The sequence below is a fragment of the Macaca mulatta genome, chromosome 9, assembly GCF_049350105.2.
Source record: "Macaca mulatta isolate MMU2019108-1 chromosome 9, T2T-MMU8v2.0, whole genome shotgun sequence".
Lineage (NCBI taxonomy): Eukaryota > Metazoa > Chordata > Mammalia > Primates > Cercopithecidae > Macaca > Macaca mulatta.
This window is the reverse complement of record NC_133414.1, coordinates 51,419,654-51,445,087: the sequence shown is the minus strand read 5'-3', so window position 1 is coordinate 51,445,087 and position 25,434 is coordinate 51,419,654. Positions and strand designations below refer to the sequence as shown.

Genomic DNA, 25,434 nt, shown 5'->3' with positions numbered 1-25,434 from the left:
ACCTTTTATAGCTCAGGAGCATATATTTTTGCATGTTTGGCTTTATACTTTAAAATCTACCTTATTAATTGCTTATACTTTTTCCTCTAATTTTCATGTAATTGATTTTTCACATTGCTGCTGAAAGAGTAGGACCATTGTGTTGCAGTGAGTTAAGCCAGGGATTTTTTTTGTTTACTAAAGTGACTTAGGCTATAGAATCCTGAGGCGGCTCATACTAGGATAGAGTGAGCATGTGCTTTTGGGGCACAGGTTCTCAGTAAATACTTGTTGTTTATTAACTGAAAGCAGTATTACCTTTGTTATTTATAAAGCTAATAATATTTGGAGAACTTTGTTACTTATAAAGCTATTATTTGTTGGCCTTTTTGGGGTAGATGCTTAGATATTTTGATATTTTACGTTTACCTTGAGGAACATGTAGAACCTTCTAAATGAGAATTTCACTGTTTCATAAACTTTATGTTTAAATAACTTAGAACTACTGTAATTCACTCCTTTAATAGCTGCTTTGGGTGAAATCCCATAAAATCTGTGAAGCCAGTTATCATTAGTATACTTTTGGACTTCAAACTCTTATGGTAATATGTAATAAGTTCATTATCCACCTTGTGTTTTTGTCCAGAAAACAAACATAATTAATCACTGTAACTACAAATGACCTTTTTTTTTTTTTTTTTTTTTTTTTTGCATATAAAGTGCTTTCCAGAGGAGAAAAGCCTTGAATTCCCTAGCATACTGAATCAAGTCACTCAGTGGCAAATTCATAGTGACCAAGGGTGGTCATGCAAAGAAATGTCACCTGCTATACTTCAAAGCACTGAGCCCTAATGGCAGGATGCTGGGTGGTAGTAATGGCACAGACAGACCAGCTTGGGTGCAGCTGATTGGGGTGCTTTTTGAGCAAAAGCATCTTGTGGCCCTTGAGGCAAAGACACAAAGCTGTAAGGAGTGGCAGACTCTGGGAGCAGCAGGCACCACACAAAAACATAAGGATGAGAGCTCTGCTTGGGTGCAGCCCACGGGAGGGTCAGGGGGTCACACTTTGGTCTTTAGAGTCATACGGTTACCAGCGACAGCCAGGTTCTCTTCAGCTCCAGGAGGGCAGCACTAGACCCTGCACCATGCTAACGCACACCCACGGCTGCCAGGAAGCCAGAAGCTGCTCTGAACACATGATGCTTTCCATCCACAGCACAGGCATGAAATCTGGAGTTATCCATCTTAAGCAATACTGATCTTAGCATAAAATCCTGTGTGGGGAAGCAGAAGTTGACTAGAAAGTGTTTGCTTGTGGCACCCACATTGAACGTGTTAGCTATCTAGAGTATCATGTGTTTCATTCTTGTCAATCCCCCAGCTCAATAGGCGTCTTCATTTGGATAAGATTGATTATTATACTCATCGCATTATTGCACAGGGTAAGGGACATATGTGTTGGATTGATTATCCTGATGCTGCCAATGAATTACGTTTTCTGAACCAAAATATGGTTCCCAAAGCAGCAACATCAGCATCCCCTGAGAAGTTGCTGGAAATTCAGATTCTCAGGCTTTACCCCAAACTTACCAAATCAGAAACTCCGGGATACCCCTCCATCTGTGTTTCAGCAAGTCCTCTGGCGATTCTGATGTCTCTGTGGTTTGAGACCCACTGCCATAGAGGAGGGCTGTCTAATAGAACGTTCTGTGGTGATGGAAATGGTCAGTATCCCTGCCATGCAGTAGTGGAGCCACTAGACACCACATGTGTCTGTCGAGCTCTTGAAATGTGGCTGCAGTGACCAAATAATAGCATTCATCCTTTAATTTAATTTTGATTAATCTGGGTTTAAATTCAAATAGCTGCATGTAGCTAGTGGCTGTCCATCAGCTAGCCCAGCCCCAGAACACACCCTGCTAATTATTATTGTGTAAACTCCTAAAATGCTTAAGCTGTTGGTTGTGGAATTATTAATTTTAGATCATAGAACAGAATCTTCCTTACTCAATTCAACAGAATTGAAATGCAATTGTTATAACTTAAGTAGTTGATTTTGATTCTTCATGCAGAGGGGAGATAGTTTGTGGGCTGCTGGCCGGTTGAGGGAAGCTGTTCTTGAGCTGATTGATTGTTGATTTTGTGAATGTGCATCAACTGCAGTGCCAGGTGGCTCATGCTTGTTGCAGATGTAACCAATGGCCGTAGATACATGTCCTTTTAGGAGTAAAGCTGTTGCTCAGGAAGGGGCTGTGTCAGTCCAGAAATCAGATGGACTCTGGTTTCTCCAGCGTGTCCAGCAAAGTGGAGGTGCTTCCAGCCAAAAAGAAGTTAATGAGCCCTGCAGGCACTTTGGTCTGACTGCAGGCAAGCAGGTTGGTTTTCCAGCCTCCTGAGGCACCCCTGGAGGAAGCAGATGGGATGGGAAGTAAACCTGACTGATATGAGATATCACACTTTTTCTGGCTGGGCTCCAGGCCCCTGTTCATGTTTTTAGTTACCTGGATAGTTTTGGTATCAGAGTTTACATGAACCATGGCCAAGCTTATCGCCATACAAAAATGTTTGAAGAATGAATGAATAGCAAATGGGATAGATGAATTACAGCCTACGGAAAGTCCTTCTGCTGCCAATTTATAGTTTGTGCTTTTGAGATAAAGATGTCTTTGGCTTTTACATTTGTATTTTCAAGTATAAATATATGTGTGTGTGTATATATATACACACGCGCACACACACACACATACATACACACACTAAGGAAGGAGGAAACTTTCAGGTCCCCAGTGGTTGATTTTCACCTTTGATCTGCATACTAGTATTCATAGCATGCTGCTGAGTTGACCTTTTTATTTCTATATAATAACAGTATATCGATCTGTTGCTAATCTGATGTAACCTTTGTGTGTGTGTATGTGTATGTATGTGTGTGTGTCTATATGTGTGTGTGGTGTTGATCAAGATACATTACTCCAGAGGCCAAAATCAGAAACTAGGGAGGTCGAATATTTCATTATTTAAAATTGAGCTAATATAATGCAATGTTAAGAGGACAGCTCTTCAGATACTGGGTTATTTAAACAGCTTCAATGTACGTCACCCAGGAAGGGATTTGGAGGTTGCTGTCTTTCTTCTGGTGGCAATGCAAGAAAACCAAAAGGAAAAAAACAATTGCACTTAAAAGATCCTATACGACAACTATAAGTATGTATGCTTTGTAATATTCAATTTTATAGGCTGCTATGGTACACAAATTCTCTTTTGCGCATTTTTGCTCTGTTTCCCTCTTCATTGACCATCTGAAACAAACTATGCCAAGCACTTAGCTAATGATATACGAAAAAGCATTTCAGTGGCCACTCAGAAGTGAGCGATTGCTTATGAAAAACCCATAAAAATTAAGTAAGACTGATAGGTGAATTCAATGGTCCTTTTGGAGTTATATCTTTCTTTGCTTTGAAGAAAAGCAAAATGTGCTGCTGCCATCCCTTGCTAGGAGTTCCGTTCCCAGATTCACATTTATGTTTCCATGGTGGTACCACCAAACATCGCAGAACTGAAGAATTTGGAAGCGCTCAGCTTTTTAAATAACCAGATCAAGGAGCTGCCCACAGAGATCAGCAGCCTTCAAAAACTCAAACACGTGAACCTTGGGTGAGTATCAGTGGAGGGGAAAGGATGGAGAGGAAGAGAGTGGAAGGGGCATGCTGGGTAGGCCCAGGGGAGGAATTCCATTTATATCATTGCACAGAAGTGGATTTCTAATTTCTTTTTGTGTTTTGGGCTTTAAAAAAAGTTTTATTGTTTTAATATATCCTTTCGGTGGCCTACATTAGTGAATATTTGAGAGCTAATTGAGAAGCTAATAGTTGGCATAATAAGGAAGTTACATTTTTACTGTATTTTGTGTCCAGTAAAATTTTATCTCAGTTCTCTTGACCAAGAAGGGACTTACTTGCCTAGCATGAACTGGCAGACAAGTTGTAATATGGTTGATTTTTTTTCTCTCTGTGTTAAATAGGAATGGTTTACAAAGCACCTTCATACCATGGAAGGAAGAATGTATTCCCTAATGTTGCTTCATTCATTTTTGCAATTCTTCTCTGTAGTTGAGAGGTGACAATTATCTGTCTTTCTTTATGCCAAGGTGAAGAGAGGAGTTTTGATTCAACTGAGGTTGCAGAACCAGGTAGCAGTAAATAATAATAATGATAACCTGTCTTCATGTATTGCTTTGCAGCACTTGATCCTCTCAACATTTGTGAGGTAGGGAGGGCAAGTTTTAGTGCTTTCATTTTATACAGAGGAAGCCAAGCCTTTTCAAAGGGGCTAAGGGACTGGGTTCTGGTCACCCCTGAGGTTAGTGGCCAAGCTGGGAAGAGAACCCCATAGGTTATGGGTCTAAAGGCTCCATCAGACTCCATTGATATGGTTTCGATCTGTGTCCCCACCAAATCTCATGTGGAATTGTAATCTCCAGTGTTGGAGGTGGCGCCTGGTGAGGGGTGATTAGATCATAGGGGGGGGAGCTCTCATGAATGGTTTAGCACCATCCCCTCTTGGTAGTGTCCTTATGATAGTGAGTGAGTTATTGCAAGACCCCTCGTGCTATCCTTCTCCTGCCATGTAATACACAGGCTCCTTCATTGCCTTCCACCATGAGTAAAAGCTCCCTGAGGCTTCCCCACAAGCAGCGGCTGCCATGCTTCTTATACAGCTGGTAGAACCATGAGTCAGTTAAACCTCTTTTCTTGTAAGTTACCCAGCCTCAGGCATTCCTTTATAGCAATGGGAGAACAGACAAACACATCCATAGACCCAACTCGGAACTGCGGCATCAGAATTCCATCTTCATTGGCACAGCTGTTAGATGAAACTGCCCACTCATGCTTCAGTCTCTGTGCAAAGTCGTATATTCATTAAATTTTAGCCACTAAATGCTCTGGTTAAGTTAGTGATTGATGTGGAGTGGCAATAGATGCTGGCCAGATATTTGCCTTTTTAAAAATTTATTTATGTATTTTATGAGATGGAGTCTTGCTTTGTCGCCAGGCTGGAGTGCAGTAATGTGATCTTGGCTCACTGCAACCTCTGCCTCCCAGGTTCAAGCAATTGTCCTGCCTCAGCCTCTCGTGTCGCTGGGACTACAGGCGCACGCCACCATGCCCAGCTAATTTTTGTGTTTTTAGTATAGACAGGGTTTTACCATGTTGGCCAGGATGGTCTTGATCGATCTCTTGACCTCGTGATCCACCCACGTGACATCCCAAAGTGCTGGGATTACAGACGTGAGCCACCACGCCCAGTCGCAAATGACATATTTAAACACTCACAGCACTGCCTGCCTGGGGCCTAGGAATTGTCGGTTTTTTGGCACTGTTGAGTATAATGTGTGAGGCAGGCAGCTGTAAGGTCAGAGGTCAGACTAGACAGGGAATCCTGGATATCTGCTGTTCAGTGAATGAGGATTTACTAAGTTCCCAGTGTGTACCAGGCGTGGTTCTAGCTACTGGCCATCCAGCCCTGATGGAGCTTCCATTACAGTTGAGGAAACCAATCATAAACAAATAAATGTTTATAATAATGACAGGGAGTCAAAAGTGCTAATGAAAGGCCTCTGTGCTAAATAAACAAGCTCCTCCAGGGCATGGTGGCTCACGCCTGTAGTCCCAGCGCTTTGGGAGGCTGAGGCTGGTGGGTCAGCTGAGGCCAGGAGTTCAAGAACAGCCTCCTCAAGATGGTGAAACCTCATCTCTACTAAAAATACAAAAATTAACTAAGTGTGGTGGCGTGCACCTATGATCCCAGCTATTCTATCCAGGAGGTTGAGGCAGGAGAATCGTTTGAACCTAGGCGGCAGAGGCTTCAGTGAGCTGAGATCGTACTCCAGCCTACGTGACAGAGTGATACTACATCTCAAAAATAAATACATAAATAAATAAATAAACGAGCTCCAATTTTATCATGCTGACAATTGAGAAATTTGCATAGCCGAGTAGTGGATATGAGATATGGTCAGATTTTCCTACAAAAGATCAGTGTGGAGAAGAGGGTGGAGGGAGGGAAACTAGAGGTTAGGAGACCAGTAAGAACATGAGCTTCATGTCCCATGTGAACTAGGACAGTGACAGTGGAGGCAGGGAGGGATTTTATATGAAAACTATACAGGTGGTAACATTGACAGCAGTAACTGATGGGATAGAATGATACCTACGTTTCTGTGTTGGACAGCTGAAAAATAGAGCAGATGGAGACAGGTTTGTGAAGAAAATAATAAGCTCAGGTTTTGTTCTGTTTGGTTTGAGGCACCGTAAGACAGAGCTGTAAACTTTTCTTTTTCTTTTCCGTTTTTCTTGTTTTGTTTTGTTTTGTTGTGTGTGTGTTTGTTTGTTTGTTTTTAATTTTGGGGACAGAATTTTGCTCTTCTTGCCCAGGCTCCAGTGCAATGGTACGATCTCAGCTCACTGCAACCTCTACCTCCTGGGTTCAAGCGATTCTCCTGCCTCAGCCTCCCGAGTAGCTGGGATTACAGGCATGCACCACCACATCCAGCTACTTTTGTATTTTTAGTAGAGATGCCATTTTACCATCTTGGTCAGGCTGGTCTCGAACTCCTGACCTCAGGTGATCCACTCGCCTTGGCCTCCCAAAGTGCTGGGATTATAGGCATGAGCCACTGTACCCAGCCCTAAACTTTTCTTTTTCAATGAATGCATCTTAGTTGCCTTCTTGTTCTCTTTGGAGTCGTTTACACTTTTGGCTGTCGTTGTTTTATTGATTGTGTAAAGCTTTTTGTATTTAATTGTGTAGCTGCATAGATGGAGTTGTCAAAGTTTGAAGAAAACCTCCCAGTTCTTAGGGAAAGGAGCTAAGATGGGTTTCACTAAAGGATGCCTCTGTCCTCAAATGGCATGAAGAATTATGTTCACACAGTAAGGCAAGTTACAGGGAGGACGCCTTATTCTAAGGAGCCAGGGTGAAAGAAAGCATACACACAGGAGATCACAAAATGGAGCAGGCAAGCCACTTGTATGCGTGATCCAAAAGGCACCCTCAATAAGAATTTGCTTTCAAAGTTTTATATAGTATTTGCAGTTTATTCTGTTGGTTGTAAGACATGAGATAATTTTATGCCACCTGAATAAATAAAAGAAAGTTTATTTCTATTCTTAATTGCTTAAATACAGTTTATTTCCTAGAGTTATTTTCCAAAAAATGTGAAACCACACATGTTCCCATGCTGATGATTATTTCTAGGATAACTTCACAGCAGGACCACTGTGCCCAACTATTCAGAAATAACGTTTGACCTTGTTTGTTGCTAGAGCTTGTCTCATGAACACAGAAGTTTTTATTAAGTACCATGTGGGGTACTTATGGATTTGGATTATTCATTTATTTATTTATTGAGACAGGGTCTCGCTCTCTCTCCCAGGCTGGAGTGCAGTGGCGTGATCTCCGCTCACTGCTACCTATGCCTCCTGGGCTCAAGTGATCCTCCCACCTCAGCCTCCTGAGTAGCTGGGACCACAGGTAGGTGCCACCACACCTGGCTAATTTTTGTAGTCTTTTTTGTAGAGACGGGGTTTTGCCATGTTGCCCAGGCTGGTCTTGAGCTCCTGAGCTCAAGCAATCTGCCTGTGTTGGCCTCCCAGAGTGCTAGAATTACAGATGTGAGCCACCGGGCTCAGCCTAGATTTTTTTAATATTTATTTTTGATAACAGTGAGTAGGTCACTGTGGAGTTGAGAAAATTAGTGCCTTTAGCCAAGAAGGTTTTATTGAAGCTGGAGGTGCTCAAGACAACCTGCAGAGAAGAAACTGCTCTGAAAAGGAGTCTGTACAGACCTTTCTGGGGTTTTAGAAGAAAAGGAAAACAGATACTGAATAGCCTTAGACATCCTGGTTTTATAAATGTCTCCATCATATGCAGACATTTGCCCACTTCCAACACGCATTTGAAAAATCTTCCCATGCAAACAAAGAATTGATACCAATTGGCATAGCTGAGCCCTATGAAGCTTTATGTTTCAACACCTGAAGTCACCTGAGATTAAGCAAGTGTGGCACAAATGGTAAAACCACACTTGATATTCAGACCATCCGAAGTGGCTTGTCATGAGGTGAGCTTGCTCGCTTAGGGCTGATTCAAAATTTTCTCTCAAATCTTTTGAAAAATAATTCTAGCAACGGCTCTTCTTTCCTGAGAAGCCACATGTGAACCATGGATCGGGTATTGGGTGCTTCACATATTTTCTCTCTCATCCTCCCAGTGATCCTGCCCTGAAGATGTTATCAGTCTTATTTTATACTTGAGGAAATTCGGTCTCAGAGAAGCTGAGTAACTTGGTCAAGGTCACGCATCTGGCAAGTGCTGGAGCCAGACTCCTCACCTAGCCGTCTCCTACCTTAAAGCTCCATTCTTTTCCTACTCCCCCTGTAACCTCTCATGGAAACCTTGATTGCTAGCAGTGTCAGAGTGGGGCCCTGAACGTGGAATTCCCACATGTGGAAATGTGGATGGATGGAGATGGATGTTAGCACCTGCTGAGGGGAAGGGGGACAGCCAGTGTGTTCCAGCCTTCATTCTGCAGAAAGATGCCACCAGGTCACCGTGCACATGGTCTGGCCTCCAAAGAGGTGGCCAGAAGTCTCTGCAGTTCCTTGCCCGCTTTGTAGCTGGGGCTGTTGCTAGCAGCTCTTCTGAAGTTTCAGCATTTGTTTAAGGACTTCCTTTCTGCCCCCCAGGGTGGTGTGCCTACTACTGTTACATAATGCTGTCAGCTGCACGTGGGACTCTGCTGTGTTCCTTACACGTTGTAGGTATTGTTTTGTCACTCAAAGGAGAAAGGAACCTTCGGTTAAGTAGATTCTTGCCACCAAGAGGTGGAGGGGCTCCAGGCTTGCTCTGGGCTGGAGATTGAATGGGAGCTCTCTCTCAAGTGAGATGCCTCTTCCCTCTAAGCCTGTTTAACTGTGGATTTCCTGTACCTAATATTGCAAAAGCGTATTTCTTTATTTGCAGAGAAAAATGTTAAGGAATCAGCAGTTTTCAAAAACGGATAACTTAAAGCAGTGTTTAAAGACAGAAGCACCTAGTGTATGCTTCCCTACCTCCCTTGCTGTCTCTGACTTGCACTTCTTCTCAGAATCCTTGCATAGGAGCCCACGGGTCTGGAGTGGCTTTGGCCTCCGTGAGGTACAGGGTGCTTCCAGACACATGTCACCCACTTCTGAAGTCTTTGCTCCTTACTCTCTCTTAGGCTGTTTTTTCATCTCAAGATGGCATTAATTACAAGCTCCATCTTGCCTGTATTACAAGGTAGTTTTAGTGAACAAGTGAAGTACTTGCCATAATGTGCTTCACAAATTGTGACTTCATGGAGAATGTTCATTGTTGCTGTCATGGCAGTAGATAGTCGTGAAGCTAGTTTTGCTGGGTGTAGTCTGTCTGGGACATTTTCTTCCTGAGATGGGGAACCCACGTTTCCATTTTGGTTTCCCCCTCTGCTGTCAGCTGTTTCTGGTGAGGCCCGCTTGGTAGGACTGGACTGAGCTTGATCTGTTATGAGAAGCATCGATGACTGGAATGATTTTTATTGTCACAGTCCCTTCCACCTTTCAATACCTGTCAACTTTTATTAAAGTTTTTTTTTAATTGGCTTTTAAGCATGCTCAATGGGAACTGCATTGAGAAAAATAAGGGGCTTAAAGAAAAGGATAAAAGATAGTGTAGAAAAAAAATCCCTTAACGTCACACACTGGGGCCTGTTGGGGAGTGGGGGGATAGGGGAGGGATAGCATTAGGAGAAATATCTAATGTAAATGATGAGTTGATGGGTGCCGCCAACCAACATGGCACATATATACCTAGGTAACAAACCTGCATGTTGTGCACATGTACCCTAGGACTTAAAGTATGATTTTAAAAAAGAAAAAAATTTCCTTAGATTTCACTGGAAACATGCAGACACAAACACGCACACACACCCTCACACACACCACAGACACATACTGCATAAACACACATACCACTACACCTCTACACACATCCCATACACATACCACACCATACCACATCCATACCCCACACACACACACCACACACATACCACACACACCACCACACCCTCCACACACACACCACACCACACACACACACCACACCGCACACACACCCCACACCCACCCACACACACCACACACACACCACATCCCCTGCACACACCACACACACAGCACACCCTCCACACACCACACATAACACCCCCGTACACACACACATAACACTACACACAACACCACATACACCCACACACACTACACACACCCACACACACACCCACACACAATTGACCCTTGAACAACACGTGGCTTGAGGAAGCAACACACTGACCCCCCATGCAGTCAAAAATCCACGCATAACTTTTGATCCTGAACAAACTTAATTACTAATAGCCTACAGTTGACAGGAAGCCTTACCAAAACATAAATGTCAATTAACACATATTTTGTGTGTTATATGTATTCTATTATTCTATTCTGCATTTTTTTTTTTTTTTTGAGACAGAGTCTCGCTCTGTCGCCGAGGCTGGACTACAGTGGCACGATCTCAGCTCACTGCAAGCTCTGCCTCCCAGGTTCACGCCATTCTCCTGCCTCAGCCTCCCGAGTAGCCAGGACTACAGGTGCCCGCCACCACACCCAGCTAATTTTTTATATTTTTAGTAGAGACGGGGTTTCACCGTGTTAGCCAGGATGGTCTCGATCTCCTGACCTTGGGATCCATCCTCCTTGGCCTCCCAAAGTGCTGGGATTACAGGTGTGAGCCACCACGCCCAGCCGCCTCTATTCTGCATTCTTACAATAAAGTAAGCTAGAGAAAAGAAAATGTTATTAGGAAAGCCATAAGGAAAACAAAGTGCATTTACTGTTCTTTAAGTGGAAGTGGATCATCTTAAAGGTCTTCATCCTCTTCTTCATGTTGAGTGGGCTGAGAAGGAAGAGGAGGGTTGGTCTTGCTGTCTCAGGAGAGTAGCAGAGGCAGAAGAAAAATATCCATGTGTCATTAGACCCAGGCAGTTCAAACCCATGCTGCTCAAGGGTCAATTGTATGATTTAAAAAATGTTTAAGTTATGATAAAATACACATAAAATATACTGTCTGGCCGGATGCAGTGGCTGTAATCCCAGTACTTTGGGAGGCCAAGGCAGGTAGATCACGAGGTCAAGAGATCAAGACCATCCTGGCCAACATGGTGAAACCCTTCACTACTAAAAATGCAAAAATTAGCTGGGCTTGGTGGCACGCGCCTGTAGTCCCAGCTATTCAGGAGGCTGAGGTGGGAGAATCGCTTGAACTGGGGAGGCAGAGGTTGCAGTGAGTTGAGATCTCACCACTGCACTCCAGCCTGGGCAACAGAGTGAGACTCCATCTCAAAAAATAAAAAACAAACAAACAAAAGTACTGTCTTTGTAGTATACAGTTCAATGGTGTTAATCGTATTCACATTGTTGTTCAGCCAATCTCCAGAATGTTCTCATCTTGCAAACCTGAATCCTACATCCATTAAAAAACATCTCTCCATTGCCCCTCCCTCCAGCCCCTGGCCATCACCATTCTAATTGAAGATAACTTTGAGTGTTAGCAGTTGTAGGAAAAAAAAAAATGATTATCCCTTCTAAAAGGAATAAAGGAAATGAAATAAAGCAAAAGTCTGAAAACTACAAAGCTTCAATGTGTATAGTTTGAGATATTATCACTACATTCATAAGGAAATTTTTCTTTACAAGGACAGATATTTTGTGATGGTTTGAGTTTTTCTGTAAAACAGTGATTAAATTTCACCATTGGAGAAAAATGACAACCAAGAAATTTTCAAATGTTTCAGGAATATATAAGCTCTCTGACTAAAATTATTAGTCTAAATAGGACAACATACCACATCCTCTCATTTATATGTGGAATGTAAAAAAGTAAACCTCATTGAAACAGGGAATAAAATAGTTACCAGAGGCTGGAGGGAGAGGGGAATTGCAGAAATGTTAACCAAAGGACACGAAATTTTAGTTAGACAGGAGAAGTACATTCAAGAGATGGATTGTACGTCATGGTGACTGCAGTCAATAACAATATGTGGTATACTTGAAAATTGCTAAGAGAGTGAATTTTAAGTATTCTCACCACAAAAGACAAAAAAAATGACAAGCATATGATACAAGGCAATGTGTATATTAAATAGTGTGATTTAAGCCATTCCACAATGGATTATACATATATCAGAAGTATCATGTTGTACACCATAGGTATGTACAATCTTCACTTGTCAATGTAAATTTTAAATAAATTCTTTTTTTAATTAAAAAAAAATAGGATGGACTTGGTGGCTCATGCCTATACTCCCAGCATTCTGGGAGGCCGAGGTGGGAGAATGGCTCGAGCTCAGGAGTTTGAGACCAGCCTGGGCAACCTGGCAAAAACCCATCTCTGCAAAAAATATCAACATTAGTGGGGTGTGATGGTGTGTGCCTATGGTCCCAGCTACTTGGGAAGCTGAAGTGAAAGGAGCCTGGGGAGGTCAAGGGTGCAGTGAGCCGAGATCGTGCCACTGCACTCCAGCCTGGGCAACAGAGCAAGGCCCTATCTCAAAAAAATAAAAAATAAAAATACAGTATAAAGTGACTCTAGGATCATGGCACTGTCTTACACTTTCAGCCTGTGAAACAGAGGTGCCTTTGATAATCTGTATAAATGTGTCTTTGGTGTCCTAACAGATTTTTGTCCCCCTGCAACAGCATGAACAGGCTGAACACTTTGCCACGAGGCTTCAGCTCCCTGCCAGCTCTTGAGGTTCTGGACTTGACTTACAACAACTTGAACGAAAATTGTCTTCCTGGAAACTTCTTCTACCTGAGTAAGAAACTTTCAGTTCTATAAATCTCCTGAACACTATACTTTGCGTTCTAAGAGTGAAATGTATTTGCCAGGACCTAAATAAACTCCAAGAGAAATTACTGGACAGAGATATTTTTTACTTTAGAGACTCCTTTTGAATATTCCTTTGTAGCTCAGCAGTATGTACATTTGATATATCATTATGTGACACCATTGGGCTGAAGTGGACTTAGTAATGTCATATTAACATTCTGAGAGAGATTATTTACCGAAATGAGATCAAGCCTCACATTTAGCTAAGAGACTTGACTTTCTTTTTAAATAGCATGCCAAAAAAAGGTACCCTCCCATGTTGGTATTAATTCTTTGTGCGATATTTGCCCAGGATGTCACAATCAATTATTTATAAAAATATTTATTAATAAATCACTAACCAAATTTTTTAAATTTCCAGCTGGGATTCTTATCTTCAGCCTTTTAAAAAGTACTCTTATTGACCTATTTATCCAGTACACAGGCATTAAGAAATTACTGGCCACATTTTATTCTTTTATATGCCAACAAATTTCTTGCTGAAGATGCTTTTGAAAATTAAAAAAGTGATTTCTTCTGGGAACTCATGCACTATTTCAGACAAGGTTTGCTTCTTTTAAATGAGTGTTCTATTTCTTCAATTAGTAACTTATATGGCATTCAGAAAATCTGAATTTTCTGAGCTGGTCTCTAAACTTTCACTTTTTACCTTATGTACATTCTCTCTCTATGACTTTCTCAAGCACATGAAACCAACTGTAAAATATTTTCTTGGGTGGTGGAGCACCTGTTTTTATTATGTTATATTAACGTACAGTTCTGGAGTCTGAGCTCCAAAGATCACTTGAGGCTGGGAGTGTAGGACCAGCCTAGGCAACATAGAGAGACCCTGTCCCTAGAAATAAAAATTTAAAAATTAACCATGTAAATTAAATTAGTAGCATGTGCCTGTAATCTTAGGTAATTGGGAGGCCAAGGTAGGAAGATGGCTTGAGGCCAGGAATTTGAGGCTGCAGTGACCCACTGCACTCCAGTCTAGGTGACAGAGCAAGATTCTTATCTATAAGAAATAAATAAACACTGATAAACAAAACATACACCTAATTATAATGAGTTTTTTTGGTTGAGGATAAACAGATGCTTTAGAATTTTAGCCTTCAGTAGTTTGGAATCATATTTTCATTGTGTAATAATTGTGAACAAATTTCTGACTACTGATATTCTGCTTAAGTTAGGATTTACTCTGTTAACTTCATGCCATTATTTTAGCCCCTTTGTCTTCATTTACTTTTGTCCTTAAGGCTGTAGAAACAAGCAGTAATAATTAGTCAGATTATGGAACTGATGAGCTATGGTTATAGCCTCCGTCACCAGAAAGCCTTTCATTAATTTTTAACACAGTGCTATTTACATAGGAAAAGGTCTATTTTAACATAGTTGTATTCACTTGAAAGAACCTTTTTGCCCTAGGTAACCATAAAAGTGGCACAGTAGTTTTCTTTGTTTTACTTTGGATGCAAATGGAGATATAAATGTGAATCAAAAGTAATCGATGAGAAAAATAGCAATCTGTTTTCAAAATGCGTTAAAACTCTGTGCCCCAAAATGCTAGTGCCCACATTGTTAATTGCATCAGTCCTCTTGGATATAGATGTTTTCCTGGACACACTGGATGCATGATAAGCCAGTAAATCTTGGTTTGACCTGCTTGCTATCATTGGGAGCCCCAGGTATGTCAAAGGCTTTTCACCAAGACAGCATTATTAATCAAAGCTGACTCCCTTGTATTGATCAGACCTCAAATGGTTAGGTTCCCTGCCACCTTGTTTATATATTGCTGTTTAATTTGCAGCCACCCTGTGTGCACTCTATCTGAGTGACAACAATTTTGAAATCCTGCCACCAGATATTGTGAAGCTCACAAAGATGCAGACAGTAAGTTATCTAAATTCTTAGAAAATCAATTCACTGCTGCAGCCTTTTAGGGGTAGAATCAAGTCAATTTGAGCAGGAGTAAGGTTTGTTTTGCAGGAATAAACCACTACTCCTGATAGTGTTTCTTGATTATCTACCGGCACTTGTAAACAAATGGAAAAGACTGAGTTTTAGTAGAAGAGAGGACATGGGGGAGGATGAGAGTTTCTGTGGAGCACGTTTTAAAGTGAAAATGTGTTGACAACTCCTTGTTTTCTTCTGTTTAGCTCAACAATAGGGATAACAACCTGATCTCACTGCCTAAGGAAATCGGGGAGCTTACCCAGCTTAAAGAGGTCCACATTCAGGGGAACCGCCTCGCCATTCTGCCCCCAGGGCTAGGTAAGGTTGCTGATGAATGAACTTAGTTCTGGGTTTCATGAATAACAATTATCCTAATGTAGCAATTCTGAACAACCTCTCTCCTCTTCTTGGCAACTACTCCCCACCTAGACACCCAGTTCTGATCATTTGAGAACCATGTGTCATTGACCAGAGTTCAGCTGTTATAAGTTTGACCTTCTCCTATGCTGTGTTCTGCAGCTGTAGTGTCCCATGTCTTAGATACTGCTGATGAAAGATGACCCTGCTCAACTCCCTGCATGATGTAGTGGGAAAAGCATGGGGTTAGTAGTAAGAGCCTTATCCGTGGTTCCTCATTGACTAGCTGGGTAAGCTTTCTGGGTCTTGGTTGTTATTGATAACTTTATCTAAGTATCACTCTTACTTTTTAACCCCTTAATTTTTTATTGACCTGGAAAAACTTTTACCAAAAAATTAAAGTAGTTGTTACGGCTACTTGAAGATGTTGATACCTCTGCTGGTCGTGAATTTGCCTCTCTCCTGATCCCATTTCTAGTAGGAATTGTTAAATTTGTTGTTGCTGGGAACAGGTCCTACTTCTGGCCACTGAATCCTAATCCTCTGCCAGGCCATTCCTATTTCCAGAGTGGGTTTATATACCCCGTCAGAAATAACCTCCAAGCCAGTCATTCTGTTACTGCTTCATTCCACTCCAAAAGGTTCACGAGTTCCCATATCTTTTCTCGTGCAGACCCTCTATAGCCTCTAATTTCTTTAATCCTTTGAACCACATTGTTTTCTCAAACTGCGATTATTTGCTTTTCTGCCTCCAAAATACCATCATTTTTAAGAAACACATTGAGGAAGCAGTTCTTTAAACAAGTCTGGCAGTTTCAGGAGGCCATTTTTTAGAAATTAGAATGCAAGCACCAGGAGGGCAGGGGCATTTTTGCATTTGTTCCCTGGGGTGCAGTACATGCTCAGAAAACATTGACTGAATGAATGAAAGAAGCAAGGACCTTGGATGGCAGGAAGTTAGGAAGGTTATGAGCAGACTGATGTGGCTAATGGTTATGCATAGGAAGAGTGAGACACAGAGCACACCCATCAGCACTAAGAGTTCTGTTGGCAGCCTTATCAGTATAAAGGGAAGGCAGTCACATGATTTCCCGGAACAGATGGAAAGTCCTGCCTCCTCCCTTCCCATTTCCCTTAACTCTCTTGTTAGTGTTAAAAGACCAGAGGGTTATTTCATGATTTTTAAGGGCTGAGAAGCAACTCAACATTTCTCTTTATTGAGTTGCAAACAGTCAAGTTTTGTTTTGGGAGCAGGGTTACAGAATCAAGAAACGTTTTTTGCACACAATTGCAAGGCAAAAAAACTTCTTTTCAAAGGAGAGATCTTGGGCTGGACGCGGTTTCTCACACTTGTAATTTCAGCACTTTGAGAGGCCCAAGCGGGTGGATCGCTTGAGCCCAGGAGTTTGAGACGAGCCTGGGCAATGTGGTGAAATCCTGTCTCTACAAAAGTACAAAAAATTAGCTGGGCATTGTGGTGCATGCCTGTAGTCCCAGCTACTCAGGAGGCTGAGGTGAGAGGATCACCTAAGCCTGGGAGGTCCAAGCTGTAGTGAGCTGTGATTGTGCCTGGGTGACAGAACAAGACCCTGTCGAAAGGGAAAAGAAAAAGAGAGAGATCTTGCACAGTGGTTAATAACCACAGATGTTACTTGCTTCTTCCCCAGCCTACTAAATTAGGATCTCCATGAGTGAGGTGAATTCTTGTGTAACTTGATGTAAAGCTCATTTAATGCCTCTGACATGTGTCCTTGGTTAGCGTGGTTAATAGAAACAGAAAAATAAATGTATATTTTGATGTCATTTGATCTTATTTCATTTTTTAAGCAGTGAGGCAATGTAGGATATTAAATTAAACAATTGTTTTATCAGACAGTAATTTGCCACAAAAATGTCTAGTTGAACCTACACATGCCTATGTATATATTTTAAAATCTTACTCGTTTTGCTTATCTTACTTAAATACTATATGAGGTCATCTTTGTTCAACATTTCTGTTAAACTTTCCATTAACAAATCATGTATATTTTTATTCAGGTGTAGAATTGAGGGGGAAGGCTTTAAATGACTTGATTTTTGCCAGCCAAATGTAGAAAAGCTTAATCTTAACATTTGCCTGATAGCAGTTTTTCCTGATTATTGGCAAACACTTAGTTGTAAGTAAATGATAAACCTTTAGAAGTCACTGCCACGAGCTAAACTCAAGATGAAGACAAATGTACTATTTATTTTTGAATGGTGATTTTTTTAAAAAGTCAACATTAATATATATAATATTAATATATTAACAGCTATTATAATAATAGGTAGTATGTATTAAGGCCTGGAATTGCAAGGCACTGTAAGTGTTTTTCCTGCAATATCACCTACAATTATCATAAGAATTATAAGCAGACTTTTTAGAGGTGAGGACATTGAAGTGTAGAGAGGGTTGGTTGGTGACATGTCTGTCGGGGACACAGCTAGTGAGTCACAGAGGTGAGATTTGAACCTGGCAGTCCCTCCTCTGGGTCCAGCCTCCTGATCACAGTGAGGTCCTCTTTCCCAACCATATGCTGGTAAAAGGATTCCTAGAAATGCAGTTTTCAAGTGTGAACAAAACACAACGCTGGCACACCCTCCTGAAACAACAGGCGCAGAGATGTTGCTGGATGGTGAGTTGGCATGGGTTTGGCTGGTGTGTGAGCAAGGCTAGCATAACACTTTGCAAAATGCAGCTGAGATGGCCTCTGGAAGGCAAATTGCTGTCCCATTCCAAGTCAGTTGCATTGTCCCCTTGTCTCTTTCCCCTTAACAAACATGACTCCCAACAGGAACGTCTTTTGTTTCTTTGTGTCCCCAACACCTGAGGTGACCATCTGGGTGCTGCTGTGGGCTGGCTGATGGGCAGTGTCAGGCACTGATGATGCACATGAAGCTTATGCTGCAGGTTTGCTTCTGGGGGTGTTTTCAAGCGTGGATGATGATCTCTCCCTGTATATTTTTTACATATCTGAATATACAAGATAAATGCTTTTGAGATTTCTGTGAAATTTACTTTCATAATAAATCCAGAGTTTATTAACTTGTAACATTTTTGGTACTGGTATTTCAGCCAAGCAAGAAAATCTGGATAAGTTCTGATTTGTCATGCTGAGAACATGCAGGGACACAGCAAAATAAAGTCAGGGACTTGGCTGGAGTTTTAATATGTGATTGTATTACTTTCCCTTTATTGTATGTCCTTGAATAAGCTACTTAAACCATTATGTCTGATTTCTAAGTAGAAAGCACTTGCTTTCATATTAGTCTATATACCTATAAAAAATGAGATGCAAGTTGAGTCTCTCATGTACCCATTCATTCATTCATTCATTCATTCATTTATTATTTATTAAGTTCCTATTTTAGGGCAGATCTTTGAGTCCAAGGAACTTGCTCTTCCAGTAAAGTAAGATTCACTTATTCAACAACTATTGAGCCCCTGGTATTTGCTAAGGATTATGACAAGAGACAGAACACCCATTATTGATGATGTTCTACTGGGAGAGGACAGAAGAAAGAAAGAGAGAAAGAGAGAATATGAATGACAGACATATGATATTAAGAGCTCTGGGAAAAAATTGAGCATGGAAGGGAGTGTCCAGCTGGGGAAGGGGTAATCATAGAAACCCTCACTCATAGGGTGGTGGCCTTTATGCAGAGACTTAAAGGAAGGAGGGAGATCTGCTGACAGAGAGAATGGTAAGTGCAAAGGTCCTGGGTGGGCTTGTATTGAGGAAAAGCAAGGCCAGTGTAGCTGGAACTGAGTGAGTGAAGGGGAGAGAGTTGTAACCAATGAGCTTATACAGGAAGTGGAGTCTGCTTCACATGGGAAATAGGAGGACATTGTCAGAACTCGGACTTTTACTCTGTGTGAAATGGACACTCCCATAGATGCTCCCATCCTAATCACCAGAATATGAGAATCTGTATTGGTGGAACCTGCCCCCCATATTTCAATGTAGGTTCTTTCTATTTTCCACAAGTGTTGGCCAGCTGAGAAGTAAAGAGAGACAGTATAAAGAGGAATTTTACAGCTGGGCCACTGGGGGTGATATCACATATTGGTAGGACCATGATGCCTACCTGAGTCTCAGACCAGCAAGTTTTTATTAAGGGTTTCAAAAGGGGAGGGAGTTCAAGAAAAGGGAGTAGGTACAAAGATCACATGCTTCAAAGGGCAAAAAGAAGAACTACTACTAAGGGTCTAACAGAGATCACATGCTTTTGAGGGAACAGGACAAAAGGCAAAAGCAGAACCACTGATAAGGGTCTATGTTCAGTGGTGCACGTATTGTCTTGATAAACATCCTAAACAACAGAAAACAGGGTTCGAGAGCAGAGAACCAGTCCGACCTCAAATTTACCAGGGTGGAGTTTTTCACCACCCTAGTAAGCCTGAGGGTACTGCAGGAGACCAGGGCATAGCTCAATCCTTATCTCAACCGCATGAGACAGACATTCCCAGAGCAACCATTTATAGACCTCCCACCAGGAATGCATTCCTTTCCCAGGGTATTAATATTAATATTCCTTGCTAGGAAGAGAATGTAGTGATATCTTCCCTAATTGCACGGCTGTTTGTAGGCTCTCTGCAAAAAGAAAAATATGGCTCTTTTTGCCCGACCCCGCAGGCACTCAGACCTTATGGTTGTCTTCCCTTGTTCCCTAAAAATCACTGTTATTCTGTTCTTTTTCAAGGTGCACTGATTTCATATTGTTCAAACACACATGTTTTACAATCAATTTTTACAGTTAACACAATTATCACAGTGGTCCTGAGGTGACATACATCCTCAGCTTACGAAGATAACGGGATTTAGAGATTAAAGTAAAGCCAGGCATAAGAAATTATAAAAGTATTATTTGGGAACTGATAAATGTCCATATTAAAATGAAATCTTCACAATTTATGTTCTTCTGCCATGGCTCCAGCCAGTCCCTCCGTTCGGGGTCCCTGACTTCCCACAACAGAAGAGTTTTAGGATGTCTTCCATGACACTTATAACTAAGTGTTTTTACAAAAAACAATGAAAGTTTAAGGAACCGTTTAGATTTTTTTCAAGAATATTTCATAGACAATGTTATGTTTTTCCTACCCAAACATTATTTCTAGTTGTCTTTCTTTTTGTGATATTAGAAGCTGTTTTGAATTCTTTTGTCAACTTGGCAGCAACCACTACACTTTTCTAAAACTAAGAACTCTATATTCTAGAACTCTCTTTCCTAAGTGAATCCTCATAAAATTTGCAAATAGAGAAAATTCACACACAATTCCAAAGATAAAAGTAAAGCTGAAGTCACTATCAGCAATTTTTGGCAGCCAGGCATGGAGACTTTCAGAGCTTTTAACAAGGTTCTTCTCAGCAATTCTAGCATCCAGATATAGCCCCATCATAGACCTCGCATGAGTGTGTACTTCATAATCCTGCTGAATACAGAAGTTTCCTGGACTCTTTCACGAGCTGCTGCTTTCCCTCCTATACAGTGTTTTCAGCTGATGCCATTTGTGATTATGTTTCTGACTTTCTGGAGGCAACCTGCCAAACTTTCATATTTTTTTACTTAGATGCACAAGAATGTAGGCACTAATTCTTATATTAAGCTGTTTATTTCTATAATACTTAATTGGCTGTTTTCCTGGCTAAACCAAACCAAGAGCAGCAGGGATGATAACTTACAAAACTGATTAAATTAGAGGTCAAGAAATGGAGCCATTTTAATTCTATTATTATTCTTTCATATATTAAACACAAAACTTTTGTAGATAGTTTTTCTTCCTTATCTGTGTGGTTACCCTGAGGTATTGCTTGTAGAGAAAAGGTAGAATAAATACAGGATTCTTAATTTATCAGTTACTCTTTTATTTACCAGTTTTCTAAGTAGTAATCTAGTTTCCTAAAATCCTAGAAAGCACTTGAAGAAATTAAAAATGGGTTGATTTTTTTTTCTTCTTCTTCTTCTTTTTTTTTTTTTTTGAGAGAGAGAGAGTCTCGCTCTGTCGCCCAAGCTGGAGTGCAGTGGCGTGATCTCGGCTCACTGCAAGCTCCACCTCCGGGTTCACGCCATTATCCTGCCTCGGCCTCCTGAGTAGCTGGGACTACAGGCACCCGCCAGCATGCTTGGCTAACTTTTTTGTATTTTTAGTAGAGACAGGGTTTCATCGTGTTAGGCAGGATGGTCTCAATCTCCTGGCCTCATGATCTGCCTGCCTTGGCCTCCCAAAGTGCTGGGATTATAGCTGTGAGCCACTGTGCCTGGCCAAAAATGGGTTGATTTTTTAAAAACTAATTTTGGGAATTACTCTCCTGCCTCTCCTCAGTCTAATGAAATTTTTCTGTAAGGTATTGTATTTTTAAGTACTAGAATTTTTATTTTTTTAAGTTTTTATCTCTGCTAAGATTTCACATGTGTTTACTCAATATTATTATTTCAGTCCTTGAGCACATTTATATTTATAATATGATAGTATCCCCTTATTTGTGGCTTTACTTTCCTCACTTTCAGTCACCCACAGTCAAAAATATTAAATATAAAACTCCAGAAGTAAACAGTTTGTAAGTTTTAAGTCATGTGCTATTCTGAGGAATGTGATGCAACCTCCCACCATTCTGCTATATCTGGTTCAGGATGTGACATATCCCTTTGCTTGGCAGATCCATGCTTCCTGCTTCCTGCTCATTAGACATTTGCAGCCATCTAAGTTATCAGATGGACCTAGCTTAGTATTGCAGTGCCCGTGTTCAAGTAACCCTTATTTTACTTAGTAATTGTCCCAAAATGCAAGAGTAGTGATGCTGGCAATTCAGATATGCAAAAGAGAAACCTGAAAATGCTTTCAGTAACTGAAAAGAAGAAAGTTTCCCACTTAATGAGGAAAATAATATGCTGAGGTTGCTAACATCTAGGGTAAGAATTAATCTTCTATCTGTAAAATTGTGGAAAAGGAAAAATACATTCTTGCTAGTTTTGCTTTTGTACCTCAAACTGCAAAATTATAGCCACAGTGTGTGGTAAGTGCTAATGTAGGGTTCGGTATTATCCACGGTTTAAGAGATCCACTGGAGGTCTTCCAAAGTATGCCACACAGATAAAGGGGGAATACTGTAGTCTTTTTATGCTAATTCGAACATCTGGATGATGTATTTATTCTATTGACCGCATGCGATAATATCATTATAAGCCTGACGATTTAAACATATCAGGTGTGCACCTGCTCATTGCAGTCATCACCATCATCATCAACATCATCATCATGATCATCATTATTTTTGTTTGTTTGGGGTTTTTTGAGATGGATCTTGCTTTATGGCCCAGGCTGGAGTGCAGTGGCATAATTACAGCTCACTGCAGCCTCAGACTCCTGGGCTTAGGTGACTCTACCACGTCAGCCTCTCAAGTAGCTGGGACTACGGGTACATGCTACAATGCCTGCCTAATTTTTTTGTTTTCTATTTTTGGCAGACAGAGGGTTTTATCATGTTGCCCAGGCTTGTCTTGAACACCTGGGCTACAGGAATCCATCTACCTTAGTTTCCCAAAGTGTTGGGCTTACAGGTGTGAACCACCGTGCCTGGCTTGTGGTCATCATTATTACTGATGCTTATATTCGTTCATGTTTGGATAGTGGGACCTCCTTCAAGTTGCCTCTTGGAGCCTATGGACATGACCCGGGGGGGTATAAAAGTGCCCTTGCTTTCCAGTATGACAAGATGATCTAGACTGATTTTGCACATTTCCTGCCTGCAGTCAGAAAGCAGCCATTTCTCCAAGAAGCTTTGGTTCCTTGTAGTGAGTGATGATATGGAGAACCCAAAGTTATGGCACCAAGGTGCTTTCTGCTTCTGTTTTGTTTAATGCTTCTAGGACTTTTCAGCAGATTAGTCTAAAAGATAAGTGTATTTTTTAATGAAAATGTATCATTTGTAAGTAAACCTTTCTGTTAACAGTCTTGATTAGAGGATTTTAATTATGTTCAGAGATCATACATCTGTATCTTCTTCTATTTCATTTGAAAAGTACCAGTTTTCAATGTCACACCCATAATGAGGCAGAGTCTAGCTCTGTCGCCCAGGCTGGAGTGCAGTGACACGATCTCGGCTCACTGCAACCTCCAACTCCCAGGTTCAAGCAATTCCCTACCTCAGCCTCCAGAGTAGCTCGGATTACAGGCACAGGCCACCACACCTGGCTATTTTTTGTATTTTTAGTAGAGATGGGGTTTCACCATCTTGGCCAGGCTGGTCTTGAACTCCTGACCCCGTGATCCACCCGCCTTGGTCTCCCAAGGTGCTGGGATTACAGGCGTGAACCAGTGTGCCCGGCCTTTTTTGTTGTTGTTGTTTGTTTTTTTTTTTTTTTTTTTTTGAGACAGAGTCTCACTCTGTAGCCCAGGCTGGAGGGTAGTCGCCCAATCTTGGCTCACTGCAACCTCCGCCTCAAGTGATCCTCCCACCTCCGTCTCCTAAAGTACTAGGATTATAGGCATGAGCCACAACACCCAGTCAATATAACTTTATAATTCACAAAGAAACAAAACAATTTGTGTGACTCACTTTATAGCAATATTTACTTTATTGTGGTGGTCTGGAACCAAATCCACAATATCTTTGAGGTATGGCTACACTTTCTAAGCATTTCCTGAGTCAGCCTACTTTTTCTCCATTTTTATTGTCATTATTCTATCCATTTTTTTGTTTTCTTGTTGTTGTTGTTTGGAAACAGGAAAGCGCTGTGTCACCCACGCTGGAGTGCAGTAGCACGATCATAGCTCACTGCAGCCTCCATCTCCTGTTTTCAAACTATCCTCCTGCCTCAGGCTCCTGAGTAGCTGAGACTACAGATGCACGCTACCACACCTGACTCTTTTTTTTTTTTTTTTTTTTTTTTTTTGAGACGGAGTCTGGCTCTGTCGCCCAGGCTGGAGTGCAGTGGCGCGATCTCGGCTCACTACAAGCTCCGCCTCCCGGGTTCACGCCATTCTCCTGCCTCAGCCTCCCTAGTAGCTGGGACTACAGGCGCCCCGCCACCATGCCTGGTTAATTTCTTGTATTTTTAGTAGAGACGGGGTTTCACTGTGTTAACCAGGATGGTCTCAATCTCCTGACCTCGTAATCCGCCCGCCTCTGCCTCCCAAAGTGCTGGGATTGCAGGCGTGAGCCACCGCGCCCGGCCTGGCTCATTTTTAAAAAGATGTTTGTAGAGATGGGGTCTCATCATGTTGCCCAAGCTGATCTGGAATTCCTGGCCTCAAACAATCCTCCTGCCTCTGATTCCTGAGTAGCTAGGATCAATCCATTGCTGAAGAGTACGTGGATGCTACTTTGCAGACTGTCAACCTGAATTTGTGTTTGCTTGACATTGTCTAATTATTGGTTTCAGTTTCAGTTTACCCACTTTTTGTCAGCAACATGCAGAAGAGACTGTGCCCTTTTTAGTGTATCCTATCAGGAAGCATCTCACATTGGTTTGTGCCATTACTGGTGCCGTGACTTTAAGCCACTTGGTTAAGGTGGAGTTGGCCATATTTCTCTGCTGCAAAATTACTGATTTTCCTCTTGTAATTAATAAGTGTGTGTGAGAAGATTCTTTGAGATGAGGTATATATGTCATTCTTCATCAAACTATAAGGTTTTTTTTTTAAGTGAAAGAAAATGTATTAAGAAACTAAAGGAATAAAAGAATGGCTACTCCATAGGCAGAGCAGCTTCACTTTAAGTGTTTGACGTTAACTGATTTTTGTCCAAATCAATAAGTACTGAGATGATTGAAAAATGATTATTACTAAATTTGTTTTCATTGTCTCAAGTTCTGCTGAACTCTGGATCCAGGCTGTGTCAATAGCGTAGTGTGGTGCCTCCTGTACCTGTCTCAACCTCCTACAGTCCTTTATGTTTATTTTGTTTTTTATAATAGAGACAGGGTCTTACTATGCTGCCCAGACTGGTTTCAAACTCCTGGGCTCAAGCAATCTTCCTGCCTCAGCCTCCCAAAGTGCTGAGATTACAATGGTGAGCCACCACACCCAGCTAAGTTCTTTACCATCTTCAGAAAGTTTAGCTTGCACTTTCAGCAGGATGGATTCCCAGAAAGACTCTGAGAGAGAGTTGGGGACTAAGTTGATAATATCAAATACACTGAACTTGACCGTGT

At 41.4% G+C, this 25,434-nt stretch overlaps 1 protein-coding gene across 1 annotated transcript; it reads left to right on the top strand.

Moving 5' to 3' along the window:
- Positions 1–2,177: 2,177 nt before the first annotated feature.
- On the top strand, positions 2,178–15,464 carry LOC144331426 (uncharacterized). Its single transcript, XM_077947957.1, has 5 exons — positions 2,178–2,354; positions 3,476–3,633; positions 12,774–12,892; positions 14,759–14,841; positions 15,108–15,464. The coding sequence occupies exons 1-5, from the start codon at positions 2,178–2,180 to the stop codon at positions 15,240–15,242; spliced, it is 672 nt and encodes a 223-aa protein (XP_077804083.1). The 3' UTR covers positions 15,243–15,464.
- The last annotated feature ends 9,970 nt before the right edge of the window (positions 15,465–25,434 follow it).